Source organism: Oncorhynchus mykiss, chromosome 19, assembly GCF_013265735.2.
Source record: "Oncorhynchus mykiss isolate Arlee chromosome 19, USDA_OmykA_1.1, whole genome shotgun sequence".
Taxonomy (NCBI): domain Eukaryota; kingdom Metazoa; phylum Chordata; class Actinopteri; order Salmoniformes; family Salmonidae; genus Oncorhynchus; species Oncorhynchus mykiss.
The window spans coordinates 58,747,856-58,761,642 of NC_048583.1; the positions used below are offsets into that span (position 1 = coordinate 58,747,856).

At 44.5% G+C, this 13,787-nt stretch overlaps 1 protein-coding gene across 6 annotated transcripts in view; it reads right to left on the reverse strand.

Moving 5' to 3' along the window:
• Positions 1-13,787, reverse strand: part of LOC110498199 (echinoderm microtubule-associated protein-like 1) — a 104,115-nt gene that overhangs the window by 38,047 nt on the left and 52,281 nt on the right. For 4 of the 6 annotated variants that reach the window (XM_036955199.1, XM_036955197.1, XM_036955196.1 and 1 more), the window contains exons 2-3: positions 620-802; positions 231-290 (exon numbers count right to left, since the gene is read on the reverse strand). In XM_036955199.1, coding sequence (XP_036811094.1) covers positions 231-290; positions 620-802 — 243 coding nt within the window. The remainder of the gene's footprint in view (positions 1-230; positions 291-619; positions 803-13,787) is intronic. The other 2 variants (XM_036955200.1, XM_036955201.1) reach the window with 1 other exon arrangement.

Consider the following 13,787-nt stretch of genomic DNA (forward strand, 5'->3'; position numbering starts at 1 on the left):
GACACCAGTGCTCAGTAGACAGCAGTGTTCAGTAGACACCAGTGCTCAGTAGACACCGGTGCTCAGTAGACAGCAGTGTTCAGTAGTATAATGTACATTTCCAGACATCCCTACTTCATTATGTCATAGGTAGAAGGGATGTCTGGAAATGCACACCGTACATTAAACACAGTAGACTCCATAGACACATGGCAGTGCTTGGTAAGGTTGTTAGAGGGGAAAGATCCTACCTGGCTTTCCAACATTGCTTTCTGATGAGGGGGATATTTTCATCACAGCTGGGTCTACAGCTGTAGATACATACAGAGTCCAGGAGAGGAGAAGAGGAGGATAAAATATGGATGAAGAAGAGGAAGAGGTGGGACTGGGATGGGTGACTTTCTGTTTGTCACCGAAAGAGGTTAAGGTTTTGCATCTACCTGTATGTGTGTGTGTCTATCTTTGTGTGTGTGTCTATCTTTGTGTGTGTGTGTGTGTGTGTGTGTGTGTGTGTGTGTGTGTGTGTGTGTGTGTGTGTGTGTGTGTGTGTGTGTGTGTGTGTGTGTGCGTGCGTGCGTGTGGGTGTGTGTACGTGTCTACGTCTGTGCCTGTGCCTGTATGTGCGTGAATCATCAGTTACCTTTGGTGGGCCCCCTCCTATTGGTCATGGCGTTTTGCTCCTCAGAGATGCTGAGGCGGCGCACCACGTCGGCCAGCGCTGACTTGAGCAGCTGGATCTCGTCCTCCTGCATCTGGACGCGCTGCTCCAGGGAGGCGATGCGGTCCGTCACCTCCATGCTGCTGGCTGCCGACGCACTGTCATCTGGAGACGGCAGAGAGACACACACTTATTATGGGCTGACATATATATACACACACACACACACACACACACACACACACACACACACACACACACACACACACACACACACACACACACACACACACACACACACACACACACACACGCATGTCTCACAGGCTCCTAGAGTGTTGTTACAGTACTTTCTGCATTGATTATGGCATTATCTCTGTGTCCTTGAAGTATTTTAGTTGTGGCGTAATTAGTACATCTGTGCACCATCCGCGGAACATCGACATCTGATAAATCTACAGAACAGTGATGGCGGTGTCAAATGTATCATGATGCCCCTCACCGTCCCCATTCGTCCAATCAACAGCCCCATTACAGCCCCAGCCAACCACCCAGCGGCCGACGAAACTGTACACACTGTACTGTACACAAACGATTGTCAAGCCTCTGACGCAGCCCACAAGTGTTTTAAATATGCAGATGACACCGCTGTCGTGGGTCTCCTCCACCCAGACCGAGCCTCTCTTCAAGGTTTAGACAGAGAAACGTCTCCTCCACCCAGACCGAGCCTCTCTTCAAGGTTTTGACAGAGAAACGTCTCCTCCACCCAGACCGAGCCTCTCTTCAAGGTTTTGACAGGGAAATGTCTCCTCCACCCAGACCGAGCCTCTCTTCAAGGTTTTGACAGGGAAATGTCTCCTCCACCCAGACCAAGCCTCTATTCAAGGTTTAGACAGAGAAACGTCTCCTCCACCCAGACCGAGCCTCTCTTCAAGGTTTTGACAGGGAAATGTCTCCTCCACCCAGACCGAGCCTCTCTTCAAGGTTTTGACAGGGAAATGTCTCCTCCACCCAGACCAAGCCTCTCTTCAAGGTTTAGACAGAGAAACGTCTCCTCCACCCAGACCGAGCCTCTCTTCAAGGTTTTGACAGAGAAACGTCTCCTCCACCCAGACCGAGCCTCTCTTCAAGGTTTTGACAGAGAAACGTCTCCTCCACCCAGACCAAGCCTCTCTTCAAGGTTTTGACAGGGAAACGTCTCCTCCACCCAGACCGAGCCTCTCTTCAAGGTTTTGACAGGGAAATGTCTCCTCCACCCAGACCGAGCCTCTCTTCAAGGTTTTGACAGAGAAACGTCTCCTCCACCCAGACCAAGCCTCTCTTCAAGGTTTAGACAGAGAAACGTCTCCTCCACCCAGACCGAGCCTCTCTTCAAGGTTTTGACAGGGAAACGGCAAAATTCGTCCAGTGGTGTTCAGATAACATCCTTGAAATATGGTATAGATCATGAATCAGCCGCCAACCTGTACACAAAACTCATCCTCATAAAACTTGAAAGTATTTCACAGGACAGTGCTCATCCCCTTCACTCAAAACTCATCCTCCTAAAACTTGAAAGTATTTTACAGGACAGTGCTCATCCCCTTCACTCAAAACTCATCCTCCTAAAACTTGAAAGTATTTTACAGGACAGTGCTCATACCCTTCACTCAAAATTCATCCTCCTAAAACTTGAAAGTATTTCACAGGACAGTGCTCATCCCCTTCACTCAAAACTCATCCTCCTAAAACTTGAAAGTATTTCACAGGACAGTGCTCATCCCCTTCACTCAGAACTCATCCTCCTAAAACTTGAAAGTATTTCACAGGACAGTGCTCATCCCCTTCACTCAAAACTCATCCTCCTAAACTTGAAAGTATTTCACAGGACAGTGCTCATCCACTTCACTCAAAACTCATCCTCCTAAAACTTGAAAGTATTTCACAGGACAGTGCTCATACCCTTCACTCAGAACTCATCCTCCTAAAACTTGAAAGTCTTTCACAGGACAGTGCTCATCCCCTTCACTCAGAACTCATCCTCCTAAAACTTGAAAGTATTTCACAGGACAGTGCTCATCCCCTTCACTCAAAACTCATCCTCCTAAAACTTGAAAGTATTTCACAGGACAGTGCTCATCCCCTTCACTCAAAACTCATCCTCCTAAACTTGAAAGTATTTTACAGGACAGTGCTCATCCCCTTCACTCAAAACTCATCCTCCTAAAACTTGAAAGTATTTCACAGGACAGTGCTCATCCCCTTCACTCAAAACTCATCCTCCTAAAACTTGAAAGTATTTCACAGGACAGTGCTCATCCCCTTCACTCAGAACTCATCCTCCTAAAACTTGAAAGTATTTCACAGGACAGTGCTCATCCCCTTCACTCAGAACTCATCCTCCTAAAACGTGAAAGTATTTCACAGGACAGTGCTCATCCCCTTCACTCAAAACTCACCCTACTAAAACTTGAAAGTATTTTACAGGACAGTGCTCATCCCCTTCACTCAAAACTCATCCTCCTAAAACTTGAAAGTATTTCACAGGACAGTGCTCATCCCCTTCACTCAGAACTCATCCTCCTAAAACTTGAAAGTATTTCACAGGACAGTGCTCATCCCCTTCACTCAAAACTCATCCTCCTAAAACTTGAAAGTATTTCACAGGACAGTGCTCATCCCCTTCACTCAGAACTCATCCTCCTAAAACTTGAAAGTATTTCACAGGACAGTGCTCATCCCCTTCACTCAGAACTCATCCTCCTAAAACGTGAAAGTATTTTACAGGACAGTGCTCATCCCCTTCACTCAAAATTCAGTCACAGCAGCAGCTGGACAAGAGGAAAGAGACTTCTTCAAAATAAAATTAAAACAGACATGGGGACTCTTTAATTCCAACAACCAGGCTGTATAATAAATAGTCTGTTGGTCCCTCGAGTATACAGCATATTACACTTTCATTTTAAATGTGTTGCTATGGCAATTTGAATGAATTATTTTGTGTAGTTTCTGTGTTTTCCAAATGAATTTCCCCTGGAAAGAGTTGATCTGAATCACAAAGGGCAAAGGGCAAAGGGCAAAGGGCAAAGGCTTTTGTACAAGACAGATTTAATCATGAGCTGTCTTGTCTTTCCGTCTGTCTGTCCGGTCTGTCCTGTCTGTCTTGTCTGTCCTGTCTGTCTGTTTGTCCATCCATCTGTTTGTTCAGATGAGGTTGACACCACCACAGTAACCAATCACCCCCCCCCCCTCCCCACACAACCAAAGCCCTCCTCGTGGCCTCCAGCTGCTCCTACTTTAAATTCACTTGGCATCCCTGCAGTAATGATTACAGTTGATTAATGCTCCATTGGAGACATAGGCCAGGGTAAGTCTCAGTACTGCTTCCCACTGGGCCCATACTAGCCTTTCAACTTAGGCCTATAATAGGGAGGACACTGTGACTGCATGGGTAGATGGATAGATCTGGGAATTAACATCAAGATCAAGGTGGTGTGGTCTTCTTTCATGGCTTGTCCCTTTCAATTTGATATGTACTACAGTCATCATCTGAGTAGGATTAGATAGGTTGTGCATGCTCCATGGTTCCAGGATCATTGGAGTGTTAAGTTAATTTAACAGGTTACACTACAAATGATCTGAACTCACATTAGATTGATTTCCCATTAATGAAAACCAACCATGACGGTAGATTCTAGAAAATAGGCTTTGATGGGAATTTCAAGGTGCATAACCCAAATCAATCACGATGACAAATATATTATGAGGAAGACGTCTAACTTACTTACTGGGCCTTTAAATATACGATACCTCAAACAAAATGGCCACCTAACCCAACGTGATGGCTTTTTTATTAGACTCTACATTATTCCTTTGATGGAGACCTTCTTCAGATTCAGGTGGAAAGCCAAATCTGCCACGACAGCGGATGTTCTCTAAAGCAGAGTACACAAAGCCCACATCTCAGTGCTGTAGCAGCTGCTTGGGGCAATGGTACGAGCACGGATACAACGACTGCCTGTCACAGCCCTGATACCCCTGCGATCGGTTAGCCGATTGTACTGCTCACTAAGGTCACCTGGGCTCTCAATGGAATTGACTACTCCCACAGCAGACTGCTCAATAAACAGAGAAAATAAGTCAGCCAATGGAATCAGAGTTAACACAAATCAGTCTTCTCCTCCCCGAAGATGCTCTTTCATGAGGCAGTACCTTAAATGTTTCTCAATATCTGGCCCCCGAACAGATACCGGTCTCAGAGATGATGCCGGTCTCAGAGATGATGTCAACCAGCCCCCGAACCGATACCAGTCTCAGAGATGATGTCAACCAGCCCCCGAACTGATACCGGTCTCAGAGATGATGCCAACCAGCCCCCGAACCGATACCAGTCTCAGAGATGATGCCAACCAGCCCCCGAACCAATACCGGTATCAGAGATGATGCCAACCAGTCCCAGAGATGATGCCAACCAGTCCTAGAGATGATGCCAACCAGTCGCAGAGATGATGCCTACCAGTCCCAGATATGATGCCAACCAGTCCCAGAGATGATGCCAACCAGTCCCAGAGAGGATGCCATCCAGTCGCAGAGATGATGCCATCCAGTCGCAGAGATGATGCCAACCAGTTCCTGAGATGATGCCAACCAGTTCCTGACATGATGCCATCCAGTTCCTGAGATGATGCCAACCAGTTCCTGAGATGATGCCAACCAGTTCCCGACATGATGCCAACCAGTTCCTGAGATGATGCCAATCAGTCCCAGAGATGATGCCAACCAGTCCCAGAGATGATGCCATCCAGTCGCAGAGATGATGCCAACCAGTTCCTGACATGATGCCAGCCAGTTCCTGAGATGATGCCAACCAATTCCATAGATGATGCCAACCAGTCCCAGAGATGATGCCAACCTGTTCCTGAGATGATGCCAACCAGTCCCAGAGATGATGCCAACCAGTCCCAGAGATGATGCCAACCAGTCCCAGAGATGATGCCAACCAGTCCCAGAGATGATGCCAACCAGTTCCTGAGATGATGCCAACCAGTCCCAGAGATGATGCCAATCAGTCCCAGAGATGATGCCAACCAGTCCCAGAGATGATGCCAACCAGTTCCTGAGATGATGCCAACCAGTCCCAGAGATGATGCCAATCAGTCCCAGAGATGATGCCAACCAGTTCCTGAGATGATGCCAACCAGTCCCAGAGATGATGCTAACCAGTCCCAGAGATGATGCCAACCAGTCCCAGAGATGATGCCAACCAGTTCCTGAGAAGGTTCTCAAGTGCTAATTGCATTGTTAGCTGTCCACAAGGAGGAAGGACCATTGCTTGTCAATCCCTGGTATAGGAAGGGCCATTGGTTGTCAATCCCTGGTATAGGAAGGGCCATTGGTTGTCAATCCCTGGTATAGGAAGGGCCATTGGTTGTCAATCCCTGGTATAGGAAGGGCCATTGGTTGTCAATCCCTGGTATAGGAAGGGCCATTGGTAGTCCATCCCTAGTATAGGAAGGGCCATTGGTTGTCAATCCCTGGTATAGGAAGGGCCATTGGTTGTCAATCCCTGGTACAGGAAGGACCATTGCTTGCCCGAGCCTGGGCCTGGTACCAAAAAGGTTGAGAAACACTGGATCAGAAGGTCATAGGACTTAGAAAAAGAATGCACAAAACAATCTGTTTGTTTTGCCTCGAAGCTGAGACGTTTGTGTAGTGGCTTGTATCTATCTGGTTAACCTCAGTGTCAATACCAATCCATTCAGGATAGATGCTGTCCCAAGAAGTGTCAGACTCAATTAGAGAACCGTCCATACAACAGCTCCTCTCTGCTAACACATCTACCTGTCCATCTACATTCCCCCAAATGGCTCTTGATATTCCTCACTGCGATTACCTTTCTCCAAAAATAACCAATGTCGTGACGGGTGAAGGGCCACATGTCTACTTCTTTTAGTGCTCGCTGATCAACCGAGCCTTGGCGTTTCGACCTAAGGCAGCCAGGAGGAAGTAAAGCACTCTATTTTGTACCACAGGCATTTCTGAGTAGCTTTTTTTCCCCCAAGCCCCTGATGTCATTAATGATTAACAACATAGCACCTTAACCTCCTCCTTTCCCCCCCATCCATTTCATCACCTTTAGTCAGCCTCTGACAGGTAATAGTTTAATTTATTTATTTAATTTTTCTGACAGGTATAGTTAAAGATGCATCGAGGAGACAGGGAATAAAAAGTGTCTGCTGTGGATGGTGCATGATCAAAGCAGAGAGGGACTCTATTTCTGTCTATGTATCCCCGTGTAATCTCATTAAAAATACAGCTCCCCTGCCTGAGCTATCTATCAATGATGACTCACTCTGCTTGACTTTATATTAGCCCGGAATGGCGGCATCTGAGATGAGACTGAGATGAAATGAATGAGAAATGAACGAGAAATGAAAAAGAAATGGAAATGAATCGCCACAGAGGACTCATCTTTGTTGCTTCATAAGATTATCTCAGAATGTTGTCATATTTCTAGACTGTTGCCTCTCTGGGAGAAAATATTAACTGGCCTAGCTGTGTGATTGATATGCATTATATTTCCCTTCAGTATGTCAGAGAGGCCAAACAATAGAGATCAATTGACTTGTGAAAAAACGGGACTGTAAACACTGACATGCAGCAGGGGTCATAGAACCAGTGAGTCACGCTATAGACTCCATTTCCACACAAAATCCATCTGGTGGTCTGGCTTCACTGAAAGCTTAGCCTAGCAGATTAGCACAAAGTGCTTTCCAAAAAGGCAGGTTTAATTACCTAAACACTCTGTCTCTCAAATGTAAAATGCTCAAATCGTGGGCTGACACGAGTCTCTACAATCGTTCACTCTCTCAAGCAATCTCTTTTTTTCCCCTCAAGGCCATGAACAAAGATCACAATTCATTGACTGGCTTGGAGGATGACACCTAAAGTTCATCATCCTCCAGATTCAATTTGTCTGAATGGTCATTCCCCCGATTTGAGAAGCTGTAAATCATGTCAGATAGAATTGAGTTAAAAACATATTGTAGGGTGGCCTGGGGTTGGTCTGGTGCAGGGATGGGGAAGTTTGATGGGAGTGGGGGCCACAAAATATCAGAACTCATCATGAGGGGGACGCAGTTGCTCACTGGTCTGCATACCCACATGTGCACCCCCCCCCCCCCCCCCCCCCCCCCCGACAGCGGAGAGAACATTTTTACGTTTGAGAGTTCATTTTGTGCAATTCTACACATTTTGCCATGGGACGGAGAGGAAAAGATGCTGGTTTAAATCTAATTTAATGCAATTCTACTCATTTTGCCATGGGACGGAGAGGAAAAGATGCTGGTTTAAATCTAATTTAATGCAATTCTACACATTTTGCCATGGGACGGAGAGGAAAAGATGCTGGTTTAAATCTAATTTAATGCAATTCTACTCATTTTGCCATGGGACGGAGAGGAAAAGATGCTGGTTTAAATCTAATTTAATGCAATTCTACACATTTTGCCATGGGACGGAGAGGAAAAGATGCTGGTTTAAATCTAATTTAATGCAATTCTACTCATTTTGCCATGGGACGGAGAGGAAAAGATGCTGGTTTAAATCTAATTTAATGCAATTCTACACATTTTGCCATGGGACGGAGAGGAAAAGATGCTGGTTTAAATCTAATTTAATGCAATTCTACACATTTTGCCATGGGACGGAGAGGAAAAGATGCTGGTTTAAATCTAATTTAATGCAATTCTACACATTTTGCCATGGGACGGAGAGGAAAAGATGCTGGTTTAAATCTAATTTAATGCAATTCTACACATTTTGCCATGGGACGGAGAGGAAAAGATGCTGGTTTAAATCTAATTTAATGCAATTCTACACATTTTGCCATGGGACGGAGAGGAAAAGATGCTGGTTTAAATCTAATTTAATGCAATTCTACACATTTTGCCATGGGACGGAGAGGAAAAGATGCTGGTTTAAATCTAATTTAATGCAATTCTACTCATTTTGCCATGGGACGGAGAGGAAAAGATGCTGGTTTAAATCTAATTTAATGCAATTCTACTCATTTTGCCATGGGAGGGAGAGGAAAAGATGCTGGTTTAAATCTAATTTAATGCAATTCTACACATTTTGCCATGGGACGGAGAGGAAAAGATGCTGGTTTAAATTTAATTTAATGCAATTCTACTCATTTTGCCATGGGACGGAGAGGAAAAGATGCTGGTTTAAATCTAATTTAATGCAATTCTACTCATTTTGCCATGGGACGGAGAGGAAAATATGCTGGTTTAAATCTAATTTAATGCAATTCTACACATTTTGCCATGGGACGGAGAGGAAAAGATGCTGGTTTAAATCTAATTTAATGCAATTCTACTCATTTTGCCACAGGGCAGAGATGAACATTTTCTGTGTTGCAGCTAATTTATTGCAATTCTACATTTTTTCCAAAGGGTGGAGGAAAATGTTTACAGGTTTTAATAGGATATCTGAATGAGACTGAAATCAATAATTAAGTAAGCCAGTAAGCCAGTAAGTCGACCATGATTACTAAGTTTAGATAACTGGCCGATAGACTAACTAACCAATATAAAAAATGTTAGCTGACGTGCTAATTGAGTGACTATCAGTGACTGACATGACAAGAGAGAACATAATTACCCATCCCTGGTCTAGTGGGTAACACCATGCATCACCTTTCAGCACATATCTGCCCAGTCCCATCGCTAATTAGGCACAAACACTCACATCGTAGTGTCCAACCTAATCTAACCCAGCTGTCATTGTGAGGTGGTGGGTCAAATGACAGAGGTGTATTAGCCAATGAGCTGGACAGATTACAGTTTGTCCATTTGACAGAGGTGTATTAGCCAATGAGCTGGACAGATTACAGTTTGTCCATTTGACAGAGGTGTATTAGCCAATGAGCTGGACAGATTACAGTTTGTCCATTTGACAGAGGTGTATTAGCCAATGAGCTGGACAGATTACAGTTTGTCCATTTGACAGAGGTGTATTAGCCAATGAGCTGGACAGATTACAGTTTGTCCATTTGACAGAGATGTATTAGCCAATGAGATGGACAGATGACAGTTTGTCCATTTGACAGAGGTGTATTAGCCAATGAGCTGGACAGATGACAGTTTGTCCATTTGACAGAGGTGTATTAGCCAATGAGCTGGACAGATTACAGTTTGTCCATTTGACAGAGGTGTATTAGCCAATGAGCTGGACAGATTACAGTTTGTCCATTTGACAGAGGTGTATTAGCCAATGAGCTGGACAGATTACAGTTTGTCCATTGGGGCTAACGAACGCCCTTGTTTGAACAGACGGCGCTTAGGTCCTATAAATAGTACGGGGTGGATCAGAGAGGGACCGCTCACATTTTTCGATGACCTGTGTAAAAGAGGACAGAAGGAAAGAAAGGAGGACCAGAGGAAGAGATTCTAGTTAATCGAGGGGCCCAACTGCCCCCCTGGGACACCACTGCATGTCCTTGGAGGAATACCGAAGAATCCTCCTGACATCAGCCACATCCTTCCTCAGGTCAAACAGCGGTCAACATGTAACAGCACTAGCCCACACGCCCTCCCTCCTGTTTTACACCCTGCTGGCTTAGGGTTTCATTAGGGGCCGGTCGGTCTGACATAGTCACGCGTTACCATACTCCCAAAACAAACGTGAGGAAGCCTTGAAAATCAAGGCTAGGTCACCGTCAGTGATAGACTTTGGTGAATCTGGGGAGATGAAAGAGATGTGAAGCATTTGGTGGTGTTTACGAGGTCTGGTTGAAGTGATACTAGTGCTGAGCGATTAGTGCTTTTTGAGGTAGGTTCGGTTTCAGTTCGATCAGAAAAAAATAACCACGATTTCGGTTTAGAAGATTTTTTTAATACATTAAATGCACTATGCATTATGTGGGTTGACTGCTACACAGAATAACACTATTAACAGAAGCCCCATGATGGTAGTGACTGTAATAAAAGTCCCATGATGGTAGTGACTGTAATAAAAGTCCCATGATGGTAGTGACTGTAATAAAAGTCCCCATGATGGTAGTGACTGTAATAAAAGTCCCATGATGGTAGTGACTGTAATAAAAGTCCCATGATGGTAGTGACTGTAATAAAAGTCCCCATGATGGTAGTGACTGTAATAAAAGTCCCATGATGGTAGTGACTGTAATAAAAGTCCCATGATGGTAGTGACTGTAATAAAAGTCCCCATGATGGTAGTGACTGTAATAAAAGTCCCATGATGGTAGTGACTGTAATAAAAGTCCCATGATGGTAGTGACTGTAATAAAAGTCCCATGATGGTAGTGACTGTAATAAAAGTCCCATGATGGTAGTGACTGTAATAAAAGTCCCATGATGGTAGTGACTGTAATAAAAGTCCCATGATGGTAGTGACTGTAATAAAAGTCCCCATGATGGTAGTGACTGTAATAAAAGTCCCATGATGGTAGTGACTGTAATAAAAGTCCCATGATGGTAGTGACTGTAATAAAAGTCCCCATGATGGTAGTGACTGTAATAAAAGTCCCATGATGGTAGTGACTGTAATAAAAGTCCCATGATGGTAGTGACTGTAATAAAAGTCCCCATGATGGTAGTGACTGTAATAAAAGTCCCATGATGGTAGTGACTGTAATAAAAGTCCCCATGATGGTAGTGACTGTAATAAAAGTCCCATGATGGTAGTGACTGTAATAAAAGTCCCCATGATGGTAGTGACTGTAATAAAAGTCCCCATGATGGTAGTGACTGTAATAAAAGTCCCATGATGGTAGTGACTGTAATAAAAGTCCCCATGATGGTAGTGACTGTAATAAAAGTCCCATGATGGTAGTGACTGTAATAAAAGTCCCCATGATGGTAGTGACTGTAATAAAAGTCCCATGATGGTAGTGACTGTAATAAAAGTCCCATGATGGTAGTGACTGTAATAAAAGTCCCATGATGGTAGTGACTGTAATAAAAGTCCCATGATGGTAGTGACTGTAATAAAAGTCCCATGATGGTAGTGACTGCCCATTACTTTGCTTTAATAAAATATTTCAGTTATTGTGCTTATTACATTTGTTTTATTTGATAACTTTATTATTTCATTCCAAGTCATCATCTGATCTCTACAGAGCTGCTGACTACGCTGTCTGACAAAAATCACTATTTTAGTAGTTCTTCAAAGTAAATAAGGCATACAGTACTTTTATGACTGCTGAATACCAACTATCGATCACTTAGATAATGTATTTTCAGGTAGAGATACCTGGTGAAGAAACCGCTCTCTATGTATCGCCTCTTGATCACTCGTTCTTCTTTCAGCTACGTAGCAGGCGCGAAAGAAACACAGACCGGACAAAATAGCAGCGCATTGGATTATGGTCATTCAAATAAAACGAATGGATTTAAAATAATCTAACTGTCTGTCAATTAGTAGTTACATTTTTTTAAACCGACATTTCGGTTAATCGCTCAGCACTAAGGGATACATGAAAACCGAGAGAGGCTGACAGGCTTGGAAACACTTAATTTTAGCACCTGCCGTTTGTAGCCGAAAGGCCAAAGCCAGGAAACCCCATTAGCATGCAAAGTGCATGTGCATATATATTAAGACAGCGCTAGGAGCACAATAGGTTGTCCCCTTCTCAACCCATTCTGTCAAACCCCCTCTGCTCTGTCTGTACAAGGTTCCTGGAGAGAGGCAAACACTGGGGAGATGGGTGGACTGACTGCTGTTCTCAATATTTTATTTAACTAGGCAAGTCAGTTAAGAAGATATTCTTATTTACAATGACGGCCTAGGAACAGTGGGTTCACTGCCTTGTTCGGGAGCAGAACAACATATTTTTACTTTGTCAGCTCAGGGATTTGATCTAGCAACCTTTCAGTTACTGGCCCAATGTTCTAACCACTAGGCTACCTGCCGCCCCATACTGTAGGCTATAGTTTAACCATCCGATCTCAGAGATCTGTCAGTCTGGCAGTGCTCTCTGAGGCAGAACCCACCACAACAGCCTCCTTTTCCCCACACGTCCACCCACACGCACACACACACACACACACACACACACACACACACACACACACACAACCCCCCCCCCCCCACCATTCCCCACCAGGCTCAGTGGCACGAGTCCAGAGGAGGAACACAGAGGAGACCATAGCAATCCTCTCCAGAACTTCTGTCAAAGAGCGAACAGTCACAATGCAGGCAGAGGATTAAGGAGGGGTATACTGATCTCAAAGGGGGGGTTGGGTTGTGGGGATAGATTTCAACAGGAAATGCATGTTTTATAGGCACTGTGTGTAAAAGCAATCTGGCCTCATCTGAGAAGAGACCTTTATCAGACTGGTGTAAAAGCCAACAAGCAAACAAACTAATCTGTATGCCAACCAATTAAACAGGGCTCAAATCGTCCCGTTGATTAGAAAAACTAGAGACTAACAAAGAAAAGGTACAGCTAATACCTTATGTGTTGCAATGGCCGCACAGGGACGGTAACAATGCACGATGAAGAACTCCCTCCCCCCTCTCTACATTCATCATCGCTGCATCCCCTAGCACCCACTCCAAGCCACGCCCAGGCTCCAGTTTATGGTAAGTTACTCACTCCCTCATAGAACACAGCAACAAAAACCACACACACAAACAGATAGAACGCTGCATAGAAAACGAGGCAGCCTTTTTCTGCTGACTCATCACCAGTCTATATGGGGGGAGGGTACAGCAGAGGCCTGATGGGAATTAAAGACACACACACACACACACACACAAACAAACAGCTTATTTAACCTTTATTTAACAAGGCAAGTCAGTTAAGAACAAACTCTTATTTACAACGACAGTCTACCCCCGGCCAAACCCTAACGACGCTCGGGCCAATTGTGCGGCGCCCTATGGAACTCCCAATCACGGCCGGTTGTGATACAGCCTGGAATCGAACCAGGGTCTGTAGTGACGCCTCTAGCACTACATCTCATGGTTTGCTCTACTCTCTCCTTTGACACGCTCTTTTCAGTTGGCCGATTGGCCAACCTTTTCTCCCACAAACAAAGGCTTTGTGTACAAATGACAAATGGCAGGGAACATTGGGCTTATTCAGACAGTGTGGTTGTAAGAGTAGGGATTTACATGGTGTGGAAACCAAATGAGAAGA